Source organism: Archocentrus centrarchus, chromosome 6 (genome assembly GCF_007364275.1).
Source record: "Archocentrus centrarchus isolate MPI-CPG fArcCen1 chromosome 6, fArcCen1, whole genome shotgun sequence".
In the NCBI taxonomy this organism is placed as follows: Eukaryota; Metazoa; Chordata; class Actinopteri; order Cichliformes; family Cichlidae; genus Archocentrus; species Archocentrus centrarchus.
Window position 1 is genome coordinate 16,579,049 of NC_044351.1, and position 23,478 is coordinate 16,602,526.

The following is a 23,478-nucleotide window of genomic DNA, read 5'->3' on the forward strand; positions in this document are numbered from 1 at the left end:
GGATGGATTCCTTTTTGTAAACATTTTACCAACAATCCCAACAATATAAAACTTTCTCTGCTAACCAAAAACTCTAGAAATAATTATCTGAATCATGCCCAGGGCTGCAACGTATTTTCATTATTACTTAGTATGGAATTGATTTTTCTGAGTAGCTGGTGAATGTTCAAATGTTCAGATTTTTTAAAAATTGGCCTATTTAAAGTCTAAGACAATTAATAACCTGTTTTTTTTTTTTTTTAAATATTGCCTATTATGATTTTCTTTGGATTAACTAGGCCTAATCAGTTAATTAATCACTGCAGCTCTAATTCTGAGATTGGTATATGAGACTGATCTTAACAAAGGCTGAATACAAATGAACAAAACCTGAGAATTTTGCTCAAACTCAAGTTTTTGTTCAAGAAGTAAGAAAAAGTGTTTGAATAAGAGTCTGAATTCCCATGAGCTGGACCGTGATGCAAGCCATTGTGTAGGAATCTGTGTGGCTAAAGTTTTATTATTATTATTGTATCAAAATACTGGGGAAGGAGGGGGTTATTTTGGGGGGGATGTGCATTGTAAATCACACCGCCCACCTTATTATGACAGTTTAATGCTTTCCACTGAGCTGGTAACTGCATGTTGCTGCTGAGTTTTGCCACACACGCACAAGTAACACAGGAGTGAACGTAAACCGGAGGCGTGTATGTGGTCCGGAGTCTCCGCCCTCCGGAGCAGAGCAGGCAGCTGGATGAGCCGCTCAGCTTTCAGTGAGTTCAGAAAACTGTTTGCATACCAGTCTCCCCTCAACACTGCGTGCGTGTCTAAATTGGGATCGCTGATCTCGGAGCGGTGGATTTTTAATAGTTGGACGCACGTTTCACTCCGGCGGACATCCTGACTGATCCCTTTTCATTTTGTTGTTGTTTTGTTTCACCTGAATACGCAGGTTGCAATCAGTAGTAGCAGATTTCACAAATAGGCTTTTAGTAACAGAAAAAACAGCGTGTCACAGCCTGAGGTTTCGGCACTGAGGTAAGAAACTGCTCTTCAGAAGTGGCTCCAACTTAAATGTTACGCACCGAGACAAAAGGTTAAAAAGGGGGAGGAAAAAGAAAACCAGAGTTTAAACCTTCGCTTGTTTTCGCGACTGATTCGTTGAACTGACTCATTATTTGCAACAGCGTGTCTAATTGTCTTATGGGGGGGGGGGGTTGTGTGCACTGTTTGATTTCTGCTGAAGCTACTTTGCTGCCGCAAGTTGCATTTTCACATCAAACAAGCAGCAGAAACGAAATGCCTCGAAAGAAGTGACAGGAGAAGGAGCGCTCTTGTTAATTGTTTAAGTCGTTTATTAGGTTGTTAAACCGCTTTGTCCTCACGTCAGATCGCTCTTTCCTCCTTTAGGGATAAAAGATGCATCATGCGCAGACAATACATAAACACATTCTTTGAAAGTAGTTTAATCTGCATTTGTTTTAATGTATTTAATAGTGGGTTCTAGTGTGAGAAACCTGACAGTAGGGGCAGTCCGGAGCGACGCCTGTCAGTCTCCAAGCTGGCCTTCTTCCCACGGGGGTGCAGCCAAAAGCGACCAGGCTGTCTGCAGAGACGTATGGAGCCACCAAATGGATGTCTCTGATGGCGCTACCTTTGCTGTAGGGCAGGAGTTCACTGTCAGTTCGCATTAATCAGAGGGATGCATCATCCAAAACCACCTCCTCCGTGTCTCTGTCTGTCAGATCACCTTTGGAGGAAACATGAAACATTCAGAGACTAAAAGGGCAAAGTCAGTACTTTCAAGAAAGTCTCATGCATCACTACAAAAGCCTTGAACATGTGACTTTGTCCTAGAAAATTTAGGCTTTTACTTTTCGAGTTAGATAGAGCCAAAAGTTAAAAGTTCTAACTCACTCAGTAAGTGAGTAAGAAACTCAAAACATCTGTCAGCAACTGTAACAGCTGGGAATCGGGTCATAATCAGATTTTGCCCAAGGAGATTGGCTCCAAGGGACCCATTAACACACTCACCAGTGTCCAGGTGAGCGTGGTCTGCTGGGCTGTCTTGCCTCAAGTGAAAGTCACTACCCGGCCTGCGTCTCCCCCAGGCTGGTACAGTGTGTCAGGAGAGAGGAGAATCATATCACGCCCCAGCAGCTTGGACAGAATGACAAATCAGCTTCTGTCTTGATAAATGAGCTGAGCTCTACTACACCGCTGCCTCATGTGAAGATTTCACTCTTTTTCTTTTTTTTTTTTCCTCTCTTTTTCGCTGTCTGCTCTTTGTTCCACCTTATTTATTTTCTTTATTATCATTTCTTCCCCCTGCAAACCAAATGAATGTGAGCTGGTGGATAGAGAGGCACAGAAACTGGGAACAGAGGCGTGTTTGTTCACCATGTTGCAGATGAACATTTGCCTTGTCAAGAAAAGAGAAAGGGGTGGAGGAGGGTGGGGGGGTAGAGAGAAACAGTAGTATTGATGCTTTTGGAGCAGCAGCCAACACGGATGACTAAACTCCGCCTGAAGCCTTTCTCTCCTCAGCTTGATTCACATGAGTGTTGGAAAATAGAAATTGTTTTTTGCTCAGTGATGCTTCCAGGACAAGTACAAATGCCAACAACAGGGTGTGTAAACCTACAGTGTAATTTAAAGAGGGAATAAAGGTTAGCGGCAACAATGCTTTCGGTTTCCTCGGCAGACTCCGGAGGACAGCAATTAAATGGGAACATGTTTTAGTAGATTCAAGTCTCCACCGCGCCAGGCTGATATTTATTCCACCTACAGACAGAGAACACCTGGTGTGAGACTTACCACCGGTGATCAGTGCACTCATTTTAATAGTGTCTGTGATAATGTGTTGCTCTTAATCACACATTTATGCGCCAGCACTAAAGTGAACAGCAAAAACACATTAATAGGAGAGAAAGCGTGAGATAGAAAGAGGGAGAGGAAGTGTAGTGAGTTCACTGCTCCTGTGTCATTCAGTTCTTGGCAGAGATGGGGAAGTGTGAATTGTGGTGTGTGGCAGCTCCTGCTGTGAGACGGGGTGACTGACTTGATGCCGCCTGGCCTGGCAGTGCATCGCTCATTAAAGGCCTGAAATTAATCAGTCTGCGGTTCCACATGGTTGGGTGCCTCTGATTTCTCTCTATCCCCTCCTCTTTTTTTTTTTTCCCTTCATTTCACACTTTGACTCTTTCTCTCTTTCTTTAATATCAGCTGATGTGCATGCAAATGAGGCTGCCGACTTTTTGGTCAGTGACTTGATCACTGGCCCCGAGTTTACATTCCTGATTTACTATGCCTCACCATAACTGCTCTCTCTTGCATCTAATCTATTTTTCCTTCTTCATCGTGTTCCCATCATTTCTCATCTTACCTTTCTTCGTTCGGCCCTTATACTGTTTGCAGTACACGTCTGTATATTGATGAGTTCAGTGCAGCAAAGGCACAGGGAAAATGAGGCTGGGTCATCACTCTACACTCGCTTTCCCCTGTATCAGCCCCACTACAGCAGCAGTGGTCCGTAGAGATCCTGGAACTAAATGGAGTATCTATTGGCTCAATGAGAAAATTGCTTTTTTCGATTGCTAGAGGACCCTTCATTTAATGTGTGTGATGCAGAGGCCCCGGCCTGTAATGGGTTCAGCATCTTTGTTGTCAAGAGACAGGAGAAAATGAAATTTGCTTTTCAGCTGGCAGAAATAATTTACTTTCTGAAAGGTGTATTTTTCATCAGCTGTTTAAAAGCTATGAAGGTGTGTGTTACTCTATACTGTCTGCGCTGTGTCTCATGAGCACTGAATGTCCAACCAGTGTATTTTGATGTTCTCTGCTGAGGGCGGTTTTTCACTAAAAGTTTGATCATAACAAAGCTCGACTAAAATATAAAGCTGAGGCAAAAAAACTTTGAAAGCAGAATGCAGCAAAGCTCAGTGGAAAACAGGTATATGAGGTCAGTGAAGCCCACTAATTCTCCCGCTGGAGATGCATTATTAAACCGTGGCAGGCCAAAACATGTGTGTCAAGATCACAAGTGACTGATGGACACTGTGGAGAGTGAAGGATTTATGAAGCAAGCACAAAAAAAAAAACGTATCTTGTCCGGTGGTGCTGAAATTGTACTTAAATTGTATTTTCATCAACATGGCAATATAAACATAGCCAGTAACCTAAGGCTGCCATTAATTAGAGTGACAAATGTCATTCTCTTTAGATGTGTTGTGCAACATTTAACTGTTACCAGTGACCAGTGGTATTGCATGTCTCAGGTTTTTCTCGCATCTTGCAGGGCTAGTTACCTTTCCCATTTCATCTCGTAGAGTCATCCAGTCATCCTTCCATTTTCTGCTGCATATTTGGGTCTTGGTCGCTGGAGCAGCAGTCTAAGGTATATATCTTTTACATAATTTTTCAATGTGCAGGATACTCCAGTGTAATTCAGTCAGCCCCTAAATCTCAGGAGTAGATGCCTGGAGAGTGCACTCAAACGTGCTCTGCTGCTGCTGTCATTGTGGAGGAATGCAAAGCCAAGAAAATGAGAGAGAAGATTGTTGTCGATTGGAGGATTTTGTCTCATGAAGTGTGTTTAACATTATAATAGGGTGTACTTTAACCTGAACTATGATTTGTAATCCTAACCAAGTAGTTTAAACCTGACCAAACAGCTACAGAAAAAGGGAAAGCCATAAAATGAAAGTGTAAAATCATCTTAGACAGTACTCAAACTGTTTGATTATTGCCATCCATCTGGATCCAAGAAAGACTTCTGATCGAGTGGCAGCAAATTTTGGTTGGGTGTGAGAAAGTGTTGCGTCAAAGTTGTAGCAAGTAGACATATAATAAATTGTTTATGCAGTAAATATTGCCATAGTTTAAAATAGACATGTCCATTTTTAATGCACAGGATTCAAAACAGTTATATCTTCTTCTAGGAGGACTTTAAATAATAATTTTATTTTTGCTGATTATATGTGTTTATATACTGATTACAGAGACCTTGTGAGTATAGGTGTTTACCGTTTATTTAAGATTTGTATAATTTAAAATCTTATAAATTACAAATCAAAGTGGTGCGGCTTGGGGATTAAAAATATGAAGTGAAATGCTGTATAGCAGGACTCCTGCTGCTGTTTCCATTTGGTCAAATATAAACTCGGTTTTAGCTTACCTTTGAGTCGTTTTTCTGAATGAACACACAATTGTGCGTTCCTCTGTCCCCAGTGTGTCTCCATATGCACCAGGAAGCAGTGAGTGACCTAAACATGGGGCAGTTGGCTGTCCAGACTTCGCCGAGAGCAGGAAGTTGAAGGGCCTCTTCCTTTTTATCAGGAGGAAGCAGGATGCCTGTTTGTGCTCAACCCAAGAATTCTTTTTGCTTATCTGGCGTTCACCCCATTTCCCTCAATAATGGCTGTGCTGAGCAGGTAATGAGGTAAAAGGTATGTATGTGGCAAGCTGGCCTCGGCAGATAGCAGGCTTATGGCTTGATAGGCTTTTAGTTGAGGGCGCACTCAGCCACGTTTCAGGTTGTTCAAATATCTCAAAGACCCTCGCCCCACACCTCCACCCCCAAAAGCCATCTTTCCTTCTGCATAATGTTTTTCAGAATTAATAAACCATTTTACTCAGGTGGCCATTAAAAGGCTACTGGTGAGGAACTGGGAGCTGTTACACAGAGCAAGTATACTTGCTAAATCCCTCCGCTTTAGCCGGAAGGTTTCTTCATCACTCTGTGCTCTTTTCATCCCCCCCCAGATGTAGTCAAAGCTCAGAGAGGGGCTTAGGCTGGCCAGGAGTCTAGGTATGTGACATGGTGAGATTATATGCCTGGCTTCAGAGAGTGGAGTCACTTGGTTGTACTGAATGATGCTGAAGTTTGAGCACATTGTTGCTGCTGAGAACAGTGTACCAAAGGTATAGCAGAGTGCCATACAAGTTTTGTTTTCTTTCTTCTTTTACTTTTTCGCTTCATGTGTGTGAAAGGGAGGCATTTGTTTTGTGTTTGCGGCTGAGCTGAATCACATTGGGTTCAGTGTTGGTTCACTGGGCTGATAATCAAATAGTGCCAGGGAGGAAGAGTTCATTTTATGGATGTGATTGTTCTCCACACTCACTGCCTGACACTGGGTCTTTTTACTATAGATGACATTTGGCTGCCTCTGTAAACAATTTCTTGTCTTTTGCAGGAATGACTTGCTTCCTGTTATAGATTCTGATAAAGACTTTATGCTCACATGATTCATTAACCAAATCAAACGGGGATTATACACTGCTTATGAATCAGTGAGGAAGGAAAGAAGTGTGTTAGAGGAAGAATAACCTATTTTCTACAATAATGCGAATAGACTCCATTCTAAGATTCAACCATGTTTCTCTATTTGCACAATCTGTAAAGGCGTCACTCAGATGTCCACTTCAGTTCCAGTGTTGTGTTTCAAGCATTCTTCACTGTGTGTTTGGCTTGCAGCGGTGATGTGAGATTTGGAAATTGTGCAATTTAGAGCTGAAGTGAGTAATGAGTGCCAGTCATCAGTCAATTATTCAGTAAGTCTTTTGAGTGACTGTTGTGTTTTTAGGGTCGTCACAGATATCTAAATGGTATGTTTTGGGCTTTGGAGCTTCGGTGGGTGGTAATCAATAGCAAATAAAGTCTGCTGGTGTGCACGAATTAAGATCATGTCTGTGGTTTTAACGTACAGTACATGTAGAATGTTCACTCAAACACACAGATAGAGGCAGCAGCATATTTAGTACTTTTTTTTTTCTTCTTTGATTTGGTGCACCGGTGATCTTTGTCATTTGCTGCTCTCCACCCCAGAGAGAGAGCAAGAGAGCCACTGCTGTGTCGGTCCCGGGAGAGCAAGACTTGCTTGCAAAGCAATGGTGGTTATACATTTTTTGCTAGTCTTTTAAAGTTGTTCAATCTGGCAACACAGTCACTGTGTTTGCATCAGAGCAACAAAGTGAAGGATGAGCATCACTGCTGTGAGTTCAAAGGACATCAGAAGGACGGATAAGCTAGAAGAATATTTACACATTTGTGTGTAGCATCAGAAAATTGCAAAAACCCAATACTTTCCCAACCAATGTATGCCCGAATAGTTGAAGATTCAGGCACAGCCATAGATTTATTTATTAATTTTATTTTCAAAGAAACTTCCCAAATATTACGTACTTATATACCAGAATGTGCACTATCACAGTCCATGGCTAGCATAAGCACATTTTCTGTATAGATGTACTGATAAGAAGACACCACTGGATGAAAAACATTGCATTTCATTTAAGGCCACTGCTCTGCTCTTCTCTGTCTGCTTTTTGAGGATGGTACTGGGAGATGCACTCAGTTCAGATCTGTTTTTACAGCCTCTCCCTGTGACTCACTGGGCCTAATGGTTCTCTCGTCTCCTGACTCAGGCATTTTTCTGATGAAATGGGACTCTCTCCCAGCTTCTGGTCTTCCTTTTTTTTCTGTTGTCTCAACCACAACTGTGTCCCAATCTCCTCTTTCTGTGGGCTCTCTTTCTCCAGAGTTCATGCTCTTTGCATCCAAGTTTTTAGATGAGGAGACTATAGCATTACAAGAGTGCCCTTATTAGTCATCACAGGCTTTTAAAATGTGCCCTATTTTATTACATATTCAGCACGGTGTTTTTATTTCCTCTGCCTACAGGGGATCTGAGCGCCTGTAAATATCCTGTTTATTTTTAATCACTGACGACGGGCTACACAGTATAATGTGATATGATAATTGTTACTTGCAAATACAAACACTCTTGCTCTTGTCAGAAATTGATTTGGTAATTTAGTGGGTACAAATTATCATAGGGATGGACAGCAGGTTGTTAATGATGACCCAGATAATTAGGTCATTATCACTGTAAACAAATTAAATGCATGTTGGTGCTGGATGATACCTCATTAACTCACTTTTTCAAACATTTAGAATCTGATTGGAAGCCGGGAAGTGAAGCTGCGAGGGTGGAGTTACATCAGTTTTAATGATACAGAGAGGACATTTGGTTGGTCAGTGACGTTGTCTTGTTTGCCGTCTCTGCTTTTCCAGTGTGGCTGAATTATAGGCTACTTCTTGGAGATTTATATTCAGCGTGATATGGGTTTGCAACCCGGTCTGTTAATAACACTTTGCCGTTCCAGTCAGTGATAGCCGTACAAACCTCAAATACACAAACACAAATGTACATGATGTACACACCCCTGCAGCCTGGGTAACTGCTGCTACAACTCCAGTGAAAAATGGGGTTGCTTCATATTTACTGCATGTGTCTTTCAGATCTCCTTGGATCTAGGTGAAATGTTTTGCATCGCATAGCTAAGCAGAGATTTCTTCTTCTTTCTTTTTTTTTAACCTGGAAGAAAATGTTGCAAACTTCAAGAGACGCATGTAGGTTAATCTGATTCTCTTACTGCAAACTGATTATGTACATTTTTATTCACGTATCTGTGGAAATGCCTTCTCCTCTCGACTGGCTTTTTTTTTTCCCCTTTCTGTCTTTGAAGCCCACACACCTTGTCCACCGTGCTGCCCCCCCCCCCCCCCCCCCCCCCCCCCCCACACACACACACACACACACACACACACACAACTCCTGTGGAATAACAGCAATGTTACAGTCCCTCCCGCAGGGTCAGACTTGCCACAGGTCTATTAGACATATGGGCTCCCTGTTAGCCTCCACAAGGCCACAGATCAGTGTTCTGATTTTTCTAATTAAAATGAAAACAAAACTCGCAGCAGGTTATAACTTGTACCTGGGGAAACTTGGGGGGTGGGGGCAGCTAATGATCTCGCTCCCACCAGGATCACAAGCCTTGAGCTTGTTAACAGGAAGTGAAAATCGTTCAAACTTGTAGCAGTTTATGTGGCAGCCATCTGCCTCTATTGTTTTCTGTTTACATTTGAAGGCTTTCTTGTGATTGCTTTCCTCGTGTGATAATGTTACATCACCCGAGGTTATTGGCCCGTCCTATGAGTGAGTGAGACACAGGTGTGCTTGTTGCAGGATTTATTTTTTCTTCAGTGCCATCCTGTTCATTGCCCACAATCACACTCTTAGACCACATGTGGTTAAAAGCAGAAGCTGAGCTGTTGCTCACAGTGTAGCCATAAAGCTAAATGAGGTTGTTCAAGTGACCCAGCATCCTCCAGCAAGCCAGAGCCGGTCCATGTAAAGAGTGCAGCGATGGTTCTTGGACAACCTCCCTGTGTGCTTTTTACAGTGATGAATTTACTTGTCTGAACAGCCCCTTCATGTCTGACTGAATAATTGCTTTTGCCTTTTAACAGCAGATCAGATCTACATGTTGTAGACTGTTATTTTTACTCCTCAAAGGCGAAAACAATTAGACGGCAAAGACGGAGCGCCTCGCTGCCTCATGATTTTTTGATGGCGCTTTATGAAATTTTTAACCCGCTGCCTCTTTTAAAAGCGTGGTACTCGAGACAGCGTTCATGGGTCACTGCACTAAAACCCAGCCTCTGTCCTTTGGGCAAACAGTCGGTCAACACCAGCTGATGTGTTACAGCCACAAGCAAACCACGCCATTAGTTTGGAGGAAATGCGCTGCATTTAATATTCTCTGTGGCTTTGCAACTTCTAAGAGGAATTCTTAAGAAACTGTGGTTTTCTAAGAAGAAAATACATCTTTTTATTATTTTTTGAGCTAAAGAGCCATTTTCTTCATGGTAAAATAAATTTCATTCACTAATAGTTATTAGGGTAAACACAGGCAAACCATAAAGCATAATTCCCTTTTCCTTAATCCGTAACTCTCTGCTGCTTCTTTGCTTTGAAGCTTAAGAAAAAAGGAGAGTCTGTGGAACAGAAAAAGCTGGCCACTGTTTAATCATTTGAAGTATATTAAGGGAGTTTTGATATTTTCATGAAAATATGCTTGATTCTAACATTTCTGACACCAGCTTGCAGGGATCACCTTCACATGTGTTTGTCAGAGATAACACAGGCAGGACAGGTGTGTCCAGTGTGTGAAATCAAATTGGCTGCAGTGTTCACTGATTTAAATGTTCAAAAAAAAAAAAGAGAGAGAGAGAGTTTTCTTTTTTTTTTTTTCTTCAGTGGAACATCAGGTGAGCTTGGCTGGCTTCCCACTCATTTGTCACTTTTCCCACGTCAGGATGACAGGCCACTCGCAGAGTGGTCCAATGTACTCTTGACCACCTGGTTGTGACGCTCAAAAGTGTGAAGTGTTTGAGGACAAAACAGACAGCTCAGGCAATTCTCCAAGAATTTGCACCCCGGAGAAACGGTTGCCAGATCGTCTTTCCCGATAACACTTGGCAGGAGGCAGCTCCCATATGAAATATCTCAGCACCAGTGATGAAGCCAAAGTAATTTTGTGGGTGTCTGTGAAAACCCCTGGACGTGTAGAGGTTCCTTTGGCTTTATCTGTCAAGCCATACAGCGAGGAGGAGAGAGGGAAAAAAAATCATCCATCTCTTCGACTGGTGGTTCTGCTGCTGGCTCCAAACTGCTGCTTTAATTGGACAGATGACAAAACAGGATTTAACAAAGATAAAACAGCTTTCAGATGAATTCCTTTTAGTACTTAAAATTTGGTCTCAGAAAAGAAACAATTAAGGAGGGGAAAGCCAACATTGCGAGCAGTTATCAAAACCACTTTTGCTTATCTTGGTAGGCATTTTGGACAAGCTACTTTTTTTTTTTCTGTCTTTTTTTTTTTTTTTTAATAAGGAACAGATGTCTACCCTTTCCTCACTCAAAACATCTATGAGTGAGCTATTTGCCATATCGGGTGTGACCATGCAGTCTATACTGTGAGCTTTCGAAACAGCCCTTTCAAATATTTGGCCAGCTCTGCGTGTCTGTGTATTTATCCCGTTGATTTTGGCTTGAACCGAATGTGTGCTGTGCTTCCAAGAAGCTTAAGACTTTGCAGACAGCAAGTTTAAAAAGAAGAAAAGAAATCGTTATCTCCAATATCTCCTAATGCATCAGCACAGCTCATTATGCCGAATATCATCTGTAATCTCCCTCTGCTTTGTTCATCTCGTCACCATTTGGTGGCTCTTATAAACACGAGTCCCATGCCGTGAAAATTAATGAGTTCCGTTTTATCTTTATTGTGTAGGCTTAAATGTTGTTTTCAACTGTTTATAGATTTTGTTTGTTAGGACTGTAAAGCAGACCTCTTGGATACCTATTTTGTGCCTTCACAGTCTGCAGTGTGATGAATTTTCTCTATAAATGATATATAACACTCAAGACTTTGGTTCCCTGGCTTCAGCTCACAGGACTGCTGAATGTGCATCTCCAGAATCAGATTTAAAAAAAAAAAAAAAAAAAAAAATCAATCAAATGTTTAAATAAACACGTGAGCTATAATGTGTTTCACCATAAATATCCCGGCTGCGGTCACTCCTGTGGTGCTGTTTCAGGACTGCGGAGCACTAAATGGACTGTTTATTTATAAGTGTTAGCCTCCGGTGGGCTGATGGAGATGTGTTACCCCCACTAAAGCAGCAGTGCACACTTGAGCACATTACTCACAATTTCATCACTACCCCCCAATTAATACTCAAGACAGCATCGGCAGCATCTGCTCAAGTTCCCTACTTGAGTTCAGTTGAGTTGAGAGAATTGAAAGTACATCAGCAACGGTGCGATTGCTATTCTGAACTTGTTATCTGCGTGTGCTCCATGAGCAGGTTCACAGAGAAGCCTCTGCATTACAATTATGGCTGTTTTCATAGTTTGGTGTTTTGAGTTTTAAATCAAAACCAATAATTTCAGATGGGTTTGACCTCACCATGTTGCCCGTGTTTCTCTGACCACAGTCATCCCCATACGATTGTCTCAGATCCATCTTGTTCTGCGGTGTAAATCTATTGACTTGTGTTTCTTCGGGGACTCAATCTTGGACCCTCTCCAAGCAGCTCAGTTTCCATCCTCTCCCCATCTTTCCTCCCTCTCCCATAAATCAATATGATGTAATTGCATAAACTCCCTTTCCCACATCTCAGGACTGGAGGCAGGTTATTCTCAGGGAGAAAGTGTTTCAGTGTGGCCTGTTAACCTTAACCCTCAGATTCCCACATTTGTGACGTGCCTGGCTCGTCAAAGTTCCATGTTTGCCTTTTTAAAAAGCTGTGTTTGCAGAGTTTGTTTCACTGGTGATATTTGATGTTTTGTGCGTTGTTTTTCCAAGCAGCAGCCCCGTGGAAGTTAACTTTCTCACAAATGGCACTGACTGTTTACATCCAGCTAATTCACTCTAAGCTCAGCAGATTAAATCTCATTTCTCTGAGTGCTTTTTGTGTTGAGCCAAGCATGATTTCTCCTGACATCTCCTCACCGTCAGGAGTCTCACTAGGCTCCCACAGCCTACTGAAGGAATGTTTCTTAGAGCACTTCTGCATTTTCACGAGATTGAACCATGGCAAAAGTCCAGCCCCCACACCCCTTCTTTTTCCACATTTCATTGCCTTCCTGGCTTCCTCATTCTTTCGGATATCTTTCAGCTTTGTCGAGGGAGACTCGAGCGTGGAGGGAACCGGTGTGGAAAGGTTTTGGAGTGAGCAGGAGTCTTACTCACACACTTTGTAGTTCTACTTTATCCAGGTTTCATCATTCTTCCGCTGCTCCTGTAATCCTCCCACCATGAATCGCACCATGCTCTGATAGTGATAAAATCGCTTTTTTCCACCTCACGCTGGAACACATTTCCAGGGTATTTGGCTATTAGTGCAGGCACATTTGACAGTGTGAGAGACAAAAAGCATGTGTCACTTTCAGTTGTGAGTTTGTCACAGCTTGTTACCTGCTGCTTGTTACTGCAGCCGCCACATACAGGCTGACATGGATGAGGGATTCTGAGGGATTCAGGGTTCTCTAGCATATGTGCAGCTTTATGAGGAGGTCCCAGTGTGGAGCCTGTGTACTGAGGAAATGATCCAGATGCAAGGCTTCTGGCTCTCATAACCCAGTGGGACACCTGCCTTGCTGCTCCTGTGCAGCCCTCTGCAAAGTCCGCAAAGACAGAGGCTACCATCTTTCTGTAAGAAGGAATTATAACATGCTGCTTAATATGAAGCATGTGGAGTATTTGTGTTGCTGCTTGCATTCTTGCTATGGCTCTGGTTGTTCTAAGTCTGTTTTCAAAGTCATTTTTGAATTCAGCTGAATGTAAACTTGTAGCAGATCCGATGTTGAATTAGTTTTGCCAATGTGATCATTTTGAAACTGACATTTATAACAAAATTGTTATTTAATTTTCCCAACGTGTCTTTGATAGATGATTTAAAAAAAAAAAAACCTGCTGGATCCAAACAATTGTCTGTGTTTGTCAATGTTTTTCTTTAGTTTTTGATAAATGAGGCTCCAGAAATGTTGTCAGTCACATTATTTCATGCAAGATGAAAAAAATATTTTACAGTCAAATGTAACTAAAATTATAAACTTGAACTGTATTAAAAATGTTAACATTGTAAACACTGTGTTTTTGGTTTGTTTACAACACTAAAGGAATGCGCCTAAAATTCCTGTATATTTATGCTATCTGGAATATTTAGTTCCCCTTAAGCATCTCTGTTTATGAGTTGGATAACAGTTAACATTACCAGGGTTATGAAATCAAAGTGACATCAGACCCTGGACATGAATTGGGCAGATGTCCTGTAGTCTCTGTGTGTTTATTCTTTTCTCCTAATAATGTGACCCATATGTTTGCACACTAATAAGCCCAACATGTGTTGTTTTAGCCCAGCCTTTACAGCATTGTTTCCCTTGTTTGAACACAACAGCAATCCGAAAACAGCAGTTTTATAACTTAAAATATGCCAGCTAAATTGTTTTTGTAAACTGATGTGTCATTATCTGATTTCTGAATGATGTGTGAATATAGTAGTGAGCTTTGTTGGGGTGTGTTCAGCAAGGTATGTAGTGAAAACCATTAACGATTGGAGCCAGACCTGATGTTGTAACCACAGGGCAAGGATCCAAGCGTTCCTCCTTTTGGGATTTGTATTTCAGTTGTGCCAAAGTTTTTGTTTTCATTCACACTGCAGTGTGATGTACAAACTGTTACAAAGTGGCCATGGAGCAAATTCAGATTAACAAAAGCAAAACATCGATGGATTGGCACAGCTTGTCGAGCGTATGAACATTTCAGAGAAGGAGTTGTGCTTGTGAAGGAGTCCAAGTCACTCCTCCTCCTGGTTTTAATTATGAAAATAAGTTGCATCTGGTCCCATTGCACACATATTCTTGCTTTCACCTCTTGTATGTCTTTTTGCATTTCGATGTTTACCACATTGTTTATTCAGCTTCAAAAATAGCTTAATTGACAGAAAGGTCAAGGTGAGGACTCATTGAGATCATATCCCATTACAGCTAATCTTACAGGTACGGGATGCTTCTCTAGGCTAAGGGCCTAGTGTTAATGATCTTTTCTACTATAACTATACAGGAAAAAACTATTACCTCATGGTACTCTAGAAGGATTTAAATGAAGCCTAGAAATGGCTACCAGATGTGTGTTAAAGCAACTTGTTGGGATGACAGTGGACCCATATTGTGTGTGTGTGTGTATTTAGGGGAGGGGGGTCGATCACGATATCATGTTGTAGTACAAAATGTAGCTGATTCATAATATATTTCAGTCTCTGAGGTACAGTAGTGTACACAACCATCAGATACCTGTACTTGTTCTATACATACATAATGCATCATTTTGTAAAAAGCACTTGAAGTGTGTTGTGTTTGCAGCATTGAGCCTGTTCTGTATGTGCAGTTTGACTGACAGATTGTCATTAATAGAGCTGTAATTGACCAACAAATAAATTAAGTTATTCAGTTACTAAATGCAAGAAAAAGTAAAATTTCCATCTTGTTATTTGTTGGGAAATTTTATGTTTCCAGAAGGCTTCGATTTTGTTGCTAAGATAAAATGATCAATTTAAAGACATTGCATTGGGCTTTGGAACAGCTAGAATTGATAAATAAAACATAAATCAACAGTATTTTTTTTGTACCTAGTGATGGAAATTAGGAACCAGCTGAGAATGGGCTCCAAATTCTCTAATCCATCAGAATCATTTCCCTCCGAGATAATCAGTTCCTTTTGTCAGTGCTGGCATGTTGTTGTAAGACTTACACAAAGCAAAAGAATGATATGAAACTTGTAGCAGTGGAGCTTTTGCACACCTCATGCAAGCAATTTTTGTATGCTGTGTACAGACTGAGCGATCCTACAGATCAAAAAGGGGAGGTAGTCAAGAAGGGAACTAACAAGTAAGCAGAATTGATAATGGGATTGATATCATTTGTGTCGGTATACATCCCTTCTTGCAGCTCTAGTCATTCTGAAAACATTTTTTTTCTACATCAGTCTGATGTTGAGCTAATAATTTGAGCTGAGTGCAGATCTGGTCTGTTGTCTTTTGTGTACTCGAAACACTTTAGAAAAACATCCTGAGGGAAGACTGTGCAAACTTCCTCTTTGTGCAGGCAGCTTGGATTTTCTTCCAAATTCCTCTTAGACTTGAAGCTCCCTGAGCTCACTGCTGTGCAGTTCTCAAGCCTTACTGACTTGAGGATTTCTGTGGGATGGAAATGGTTATCCTGTGGCTGCTCGACAGCTTGCACCTCTGGCGGGTGGAGGAGTCGGTGAACACACTGGGTTTAACAGCCCCAGCCCTCTTTGTGTATCTAGTAATGAACTCTTACGTTGGCTTGGAAGGCTGCACTGCTGCTCTCCTTGCTATGTTTTTGTAACCCTTGCTAAAAGAAGAAAAAAAAAAAAACCTTGCTCTTAATTGTGTCCCATGGGTCCTGAGCTCTCAGTATTCACAGCCTTTCCTGTCCCCCTCACTGATCCTCCTCCTCTCCCAACCTTAGCCCCATCATCCCAATTCGACAGGTTTCCTCTTTAATCGCTTGACTTCAAAGCGGTATTGTGATGCCCCCCCCCGGCCCCTGGCTCCTCGGAGAGAAAGAGGGGGCTAGCCTTGGGGTCCTGGGAAGTAGGGTGAAAGTGTGGTGTTGCACAAGGCAGCTGGTTAAGTTAGACAGGCATGGGTTAAAGGAAATAACAACTAGTCCAACTGCTGTTCTTTATCACATTGACAGGAGAGAGACATTGGTGTTGTGTAATGAGAGAAAAGGTTACACATATCTGAAAGCCTTTGTGTAAGACACTTCTCATTGTTCCCTGTAGAGGTGAGAGGTACAAGCTCCTGCCAGAAAAACCTGGACGAGCCCTGGCTAATGTTTGCCACGGAGGTGGACACACTGTCATCTTTCATCCACATCAAAACGGCGCCCTCCAAAAACACTTCCAAGAGCCGCATTCTCATCAGGTTCTCATTTAGCTCAAAGCGATTAACACTGAGAAAACACAAGACTGCTTAATGAGTTCAGTCTGTATCTTTTAGCTGGAAAAATAGTGCACCCCGAATGCATGAATACACTTCTGGCCTGCGCGTAATCTCCCCAGAGCACCTACTGTAGTGCGAAGAACAAAGGAGCACTGGTTGTGCTGTGGTCAGAGAAGGAAGAGTGAGTGAGTGATTAGCTGCTGGATGCCCTCTGATCAGTGTGGGGATTGTTTCTCCATCGTGGTGGTTTATCTTTATCCCTGGCAGTTGACTCGCACTGTTAGATCAATAAATCCAGATGGAGTAAGGCGATAATTCTGCCTCAGCATCGCCCTCATTAAAGAGGACGCTCAGGAGATATATAGCTGCCGGCAAGTGGCCTCCTTCTCATTTCTGTAATATTAGAGCATGATGTATACAGACTCTGCCAGATGTTGGCAAAAGATCACCAGAGAGAAGTGACATCCAGCGTTGTAGATTTTTCCTTTGCACCTGAAGATTTAAGGCCTAAATTGCCCCTTAGGTTATTATCTCCACAACTGGAGCTCCTTCTAAAACTCAGAGGTTTGCTTTTGTCAACACTAGTGAGAAGTTGAGGTCAAACCCAGCTGTTGATGGAAGTACTGTCTTCCTGTGCTGTTGTCCTCTCCACTTCCTCTCCTCAGAGGAAGTGTCACAGCTCAAACTCGGTGCTGTGCTCTGACTTCTGACACTTCAGTCAAGGTTTCCTGCCTAATATGCATGCTGGCCTTTGCTTAAAACAGTGTTATGAATTATGTGTAATCCTCCAGAGGCAAACTGTACGGGTATATGGGTGTGACGCACAAATACTGATTTCTGCTCATTCTTAACGTACAAGTATAATAATACAGTTTCACCCCTTTTAAACTGGAGCACAAGCTTCTTGGATGAGCACAGCAAGCCACGCGTTACGTCAGAATTTAAAATGAATGCGGTCGAGGTGTCCTGTTCAGTGACTCAAAGCCTAGCAGGCAGCTAGCAGCTACAGATGCCAGTGCCACTCAAAGCTGACAGGCCTGAATAATTCAAACTCCTAGCCTTAATAAAGTATAAATGGATTAGTTATAGAAAAGATGAACCCACCAAGACAACACCCTTAATGTACCAAGATGTAAACGTGTATTTCTTCTATGAAGTTAGGCATTTTAGCACTCCATCTAGTTTGACTTGCTTTGGAAGTTAGTCTCAAGTGGCGATTTGAGGGACTGCAGATTTTGGCACTTCTGTAAGTTGCTGTTTTTTTTTGTTTGTTTGTTTTTAAATGGCAATAACATGGAGGTTTTTGAGCATTTTTATCAAAGGCACTCATTCTTATGTGCACAAAAAGCATCAGTTTTGTAAAATAGCCAACAGGAATTATCTTTCAGCAGTCATCTGTCTAAGCACTGAAACTCACTGTATGAAATGGGCATGGATATCGAAGTATCTTACTCAAGAGTAAGAAATGCCTCAGTTGGAAAGGTGAGGGCAGTGTTTCTGTTGGGAGTATATTCTTTCTGCATTGTGGCTACTACACTTTCCTCTTCTATTTTTAGTGTAAGTTAAATTGTGGGGAAATAACTACAGTAGAAATTGCATTTTGAAGCATGTAATTTATCATGTGCTGCTGTCTTGCACACAAGATAGATGTTGATGATGCAATAATATTGTCAGAGCCTGAAATATCAGCACAGACTAATCAATTAGTGGCTGCCTTGATGTTTAAATTGCCCACAGTGCTTCAGAGCTTAAATGTCAGTGACAAATTGGCAAGGGAGATTTATTTAAAAGGAAAGTCATTGAGCGGATGTAGATGAAACCTTTTCTCTAGTGTTGAGTTGTTCTCTTTGTTGGACCCTCAGTGGCCTGGCCTTTCTAGTCCCCCCTCCCTTGAGGGTTCTTCCTATTGTTGTGCTTTCTCAGCCGTCTGCGCTGATCTCTCCTCACACACCCCCATAAGCGATTCATCGAGGCTCTGCGATTCTATTGGTGCTCCACTTTCCCATGGAAAGGTTTCCATGGAAACCAAAAAATAATGCAGACCCTCAACACTGTTGCTCTTCACCAGCTAATAGCTCTCTAAACAGGGGTTCAAAAGAGACTGCCTCTGCAACAGGCTTCATGGTAAAATCTGACCACTCTCTACCTGATTGCAAACCGTAATGACGAGACTTATCTGTTTTCTGCCGTTTGTAATATTCTGGTGCAAAACTGAAAAGGATTACAGTGATGCATCACTTAGGGATCTGATAGCTAAGCCATATGGTGAATGTTTTGTATAAGACACTTTTAACAAGGCTGCCCATGCATGCATATCCACTGTAAGGATGCTAATGATTTCCTTGTGCTGTCTGAGTTCAAGGTGCTTAGATAAGGGAGTGTATCATTCCAGCGCATCTCCCCACTTCTCAGATTTGCTCACTTTCCTTAGTCAGGCTTTGATTGCCTTTTCCCAATGTAATCAGAGCCTTCTCTTCTATATGTGGCTGCCAACGTCAGTTGGGTTTTGTGTCCTGGTGAATCTGATGTCTGCTGGCAATATGGTGTGTCTGCGGGATGATGTGGCTGGCTCCATCAGCCAGAATACTCTTGGGAGATTCTCCATCCCCAGCCTCTGTCAGAATGAGAATACCCTGCCTGTATTTCACCATCTAATGTGGCAAGAGCTGCTTGCTGTTCATGTCTTCGTAGGCAGCTCTCTCCATATTTGATGCTGTAGTTGTCAGTGCCAGTGCTTTGAAACTGGCTCCAAAGTATTGTCAGTCAAAACTGTGCTGCTGACTATTTTTGCACATGGAGGCTGGAATACCAGCAATTTAATTGGCTCTCATTGCTATATCATTATTTTCAGCTGGGAGACAGTTGTGGCAAAGCAGTTTAGAAACAGGAAAAAGTTTAAAGCGTTTATGCTCATTAGACACACTCGGCTGGAGACGTATCTTGCACTGACAGTGAAAGCCAGCAATGTGTGGTAGGAAAGCAAGGTATTCTACTTCCAGTGAATAATGCATGAGTTCAGATGCTCATCAAGGTCAAGTCGCAAGCTGTACGAGGAGACTGTAGTGTGTTGGGTTTTCTAATAAAGGATAATTAAGTGAGAAGATATGGTTTCTAATACCTCAAGGCAGATATTAAAATTTTACCTGCCCAGAACTTTGGTCTGGATTGCTACTACTAAAGACGGTGCATTTTTCTGTTCTGCCCCTGTTAATTTTCCCTTCCAGCAGAGAAGTGGAAAAATTCACACAGAGAAAACACTGTTACAGTCCTAGATTAGAGCACTGCAGGGAGCGAGCGCTTCATACATAATAAATGCAAACTCGGTCATTTTAAGTGTCCTAGAATTTTATTTTCTGTGTTTTTCAAGCTCCCACTCTTATTCTGCTCAAATGAGTTGCGCGCACCAAGACAAATGTGCCACTTTTCGTTCTCCTTGCCACTGCTTCACTGTTCATTCATCTCATTACCTCAGTCTTGACCTGTGCTCCTTCTGCTGTGCTTCTCTTCAACAGCCCATGAAAACAGGAGAGGAGAGGAAAGTGAGAGAAGTCATCAGCTCCACCTGAACAAAGACGAGGAACAAGCAGATACACATGGTATGGCAGTGTTTTACACAGGTTTCCTTTTCGCCTTATATTTATGTGTGAAACATATTTCCTTTACATGTTCCTCAGCATATGTCTGTAATATAGGGGTGTTTTCGTGAATGGTTTCTAGCAAGTCCAACAATAATTCCACTTCAGCACACTTAAAATTGTTGAGAGACACTGCGTAAAGAGGTTGTTGACAGACTCTTTTCAATAAGATGCTGACAGCACAGGCGCAAAGCCATTGTTATCGCTGACAGGAGGCACAGTGCTAGAGCAGGAGCCGGTGTGTGAGGCTGGTCCTGCAAAGACGCAGACGTGCTTTTGTCCCTTTGCTATCATAGCAGTCTTGCACCGGTCTTTGTTAGTTACTGATTTGCATTGGCATTTGTAACATTAGTATTCCAGGCACAGAGGAGCAGCAGACACGTATAGATTGAAAGGTTAAAGGGGATGTCAGATTCAGACACATCAGCTGCAGTCTGTCATGCACAGAAGCATAAAAGCAGTCAATGAAGCAAATAAACGCTCTGCATGTGCAAGTGACATGTAAGATTATGACCAAACTCGAGCTATTTTGTTATACAAGTATTCATTTTAAACTTGTCATTTTGGTTTAATGCATGTCAGTAATGCTCATGCAGTCACTTGTTAAGTTGCCGGGACCTGTGACAGCATTGTTTAAGGTGACCTTCAGGTGCCTTAAGGTGCCAGCATACTGTAAATGAATCTAATAAATGAATAACATGAAGTTTGTGGTATGTAGACTGAACAGTAATAATGGCTACTGAACTGTTGTGGATTGTGGAATTTCCCCAAGCTATCTTTGGTTGCAAGACCGTTATCAACTTGGTTTTATTTTTTTATTTTTTATTGAGTCATCGTCCAGCGTGGTGAGATTGAATACACAAGGGTATGACTGTGTTGGTCTTTACTACCATTTCAAGAGTTCATCAGTGCAAGAGTTTAGATATCCTCAGATTACAGAGAGGGAGATGCTGCAGCAGCTTGAAAAGATTAGACTTTCTTGGAAGGGAAAAAAAAAAAAAACTGAAGAAAACTCTGACCGCTTTGCTCTCTGTTTCAACTTCTTCTACTCCTTTACCAGCGCTGATGCAAAGGTTTTTTTCTAAGTGTTGACACTTGTTGTTCAGGAGATGACTACATGCCTAAAGCACCATTATAAATGATTACAGGGATAGTGCCTCTATACTGTAGTGGTTAACATTCAAAAGGTTGCTGGTTTGCTTCCAGTCGGATCTGGCCAGTACCTGTACCAGATTTCAGAGTGAACTCTAAACTGATGTGCATGTACAAATAAATAAATAAAGATGGTACACACTTGATGTTATCTTACAGAAGTACACATGAAGACCGTTCAAATCAGCAGTAACAGTTTAATTTGTAAGTCTGTTTAGTGGAAGCCAGAAAATGTATCTGTTATGATTTCAGAGAGGAAGAGGATTTTAGTAACGGCTTTTTGTGGAGCAATAGCCGTTACTGTTATACAGAGGTTTGTGTGGATACAGAGTTGCAGGCAAAGAGCGGTGGGATTGTGACATGACTCTGCTTCATGGAAACAGATGTTATCAAAAATTGAGGCTGTAAAGGGCCACTTTTAACCCACATGACGCTCTGCTGAACGACACTCTGGTCAGATGAGACACACAACTTCTGATTTGACTGTTACGTCTGAGGCCGTGTTGCAAAGATGTTCACGCTGTCATGAAAAAAAAAACCAGATCTCAGTTGTGTCTTCATGCATGCTCAATCATCCAGGTGAGGAAATCCCAGAAGCTGATTCGGTTCATGTGGACGTCACTTTGATGAGTGATGAAACAAAACAAATCTGAGTCACATGAGCAAAAAATAGAATATGCGAACAGTCTAATAGACTCAAATAGTCAAATGACCATACTGGGTTAAAACCAAACACTCAAGTTTTAATAAGTATGCTTGAAAAAGGCAAAAATATTACCCAGGATATGAGGTTTATACATTCAGACTAGCCTGGCTTCCTGGTTTCACTCTTTAACATGTCTTCCTGTGCAATGAGGGAGTTCACCAACATTTCTGGGTTAGCTAAAACTAGTTATTTTCATACCTAGTTTTATTTACTAGTTGTGTTTGTTAGTTTGTTCCCTTTTAAGATCTTGAAAATCTGTCTATGATGTTCACTTTTTTTCCTTGTTAATTATCTTAATGGTCTGTGATTTGAGTGATCACTTGAGGGGATTTTTTAAAATTATGAAATATTGGAAATTAAAGCTCATTTTGAACAAACAGTCTCACCACAAACATGAATCTAGTTTTTATCCATGTTGGCGTGAACGATGAGCTTCAGCTCCTCCTTCACAGTTTAGTATTTAAAGACAAAAACTAAGATCCACTAAGCTCCAAATAAACTGGGATTATCAGACATTAAATAATGATTCCGGCCCAGTGTCACAGAATAAGTCTTATAATCCCAGAGTTACAGTAATAACCATAGATGACACAAGAAGCTTCCATTGCAGTAAATTACAAGGTATGTTAAAAGGAATTTCTCCTGCGTTGTTCAGAGAAATGCACTCGTGCACTTTTGGTTTTACATCAACTTGTTTTGCATTGGGGCCTCAAATATACAGTATGCTGCCATCTCTTTCATCGGAGGCTCCCACAAAAACACAAACATTCACACGCTTTATCCTCAAGGCTTTGTTTTGATCTTTGCATTGTGCTGAAACCCCAGCCTGTAACACAAAGTAGGTTACACTGTGTGTGTGTTTTTTTTTGTTTTTTTGTTTTTCTGCTGTTTTCCTTTTTCATTTCGTTGAACTATCGCCAAGTGTGTGATGCGTCTGTTTGTGTGTGTGCGCACGCACTACACACAAGAATCATCAGTAAGCGATAAAACAGCTTTTCGGCTTTCTACACGAGGGAACTAGCTGTATTCAAACTAGCATATGGCCTTGCAACAGGGTGTGAGTGATTGCTCATTAGACAAATGGCTGGCCAAGCTGTCCCCCCTGTTGTAAAGTGCTCTGCTCTGCTCCCCTTTGTTTTCTAACAGGAACTAGAGCTAAGTGGAGATGCCAAACACTCCTCTGCAGACAAAGGCCACTCTCACCCCACATCCGGGTTGCCGTAGAGACCAGGGTCCTCTTTTGGAGTGCTGGAAATAGTCCAGCATGCGCTTCACAAATCCCTCAGTTTAGAAAGATGTGTATTTGCTTAATAGTTCATTGTTTCTTGTTTTTTCTTGTTGTTGGTCTGGATGTAGCAATGTATGGTCACTTGTGTTTGAGTCTGTGTGTATTTTGTGTTCTTTTTTTTTTGTTTGGTGCCCTGAGGCTGAAAGTGTTGTCTTTCCTGAAATAGCCCATTGTTTTCTTCTGCAAAGGCCATCTGTGATGATACGGAGATCTGGCAGAGACAACAACCTCGGCCTTAGCAGTATTTAAAACCGTGTTCAATGTTAAGAAAAGCCATGTTTTAATTGTTTCTTGCCTGAGGGTCAAATGTTGGTCAGAAGAGTGCTGGCAAAAT

At 41.7% G+C, this 23,478-nt stretch overlaps 1 protein-coding gene across 4 annotated transcripts in view; it reads left to right on the forward strand.

Annotated features, from left to right (window-relative positions):
- Positions 1–665: 665 nt before the first annotated feature.
- The window catches only part of tspan18b (tetraspanin 18b), a 33,430-nt gene continuing 10,617 nt past the window's right edge, over positions 666–23,478 (forward strand). The window contains exons 1-2 of one of the 4 annotated variants that reach the window (XM_030732458.1): positions 666–752; positions 19,876–19,959. In XM_030732458.1, coding sequence (XP_030588318.1) covers positions 19,957–19,959 — 3 coding nt within the window. In that variant the 5' untranslated portion in view covers positions 666–752; positions 19,876–19,956. The other 3 variants (XM_030732457.1, XM_030732461.1, XM_030732459.1) reach the window with 3 other exon arrangements.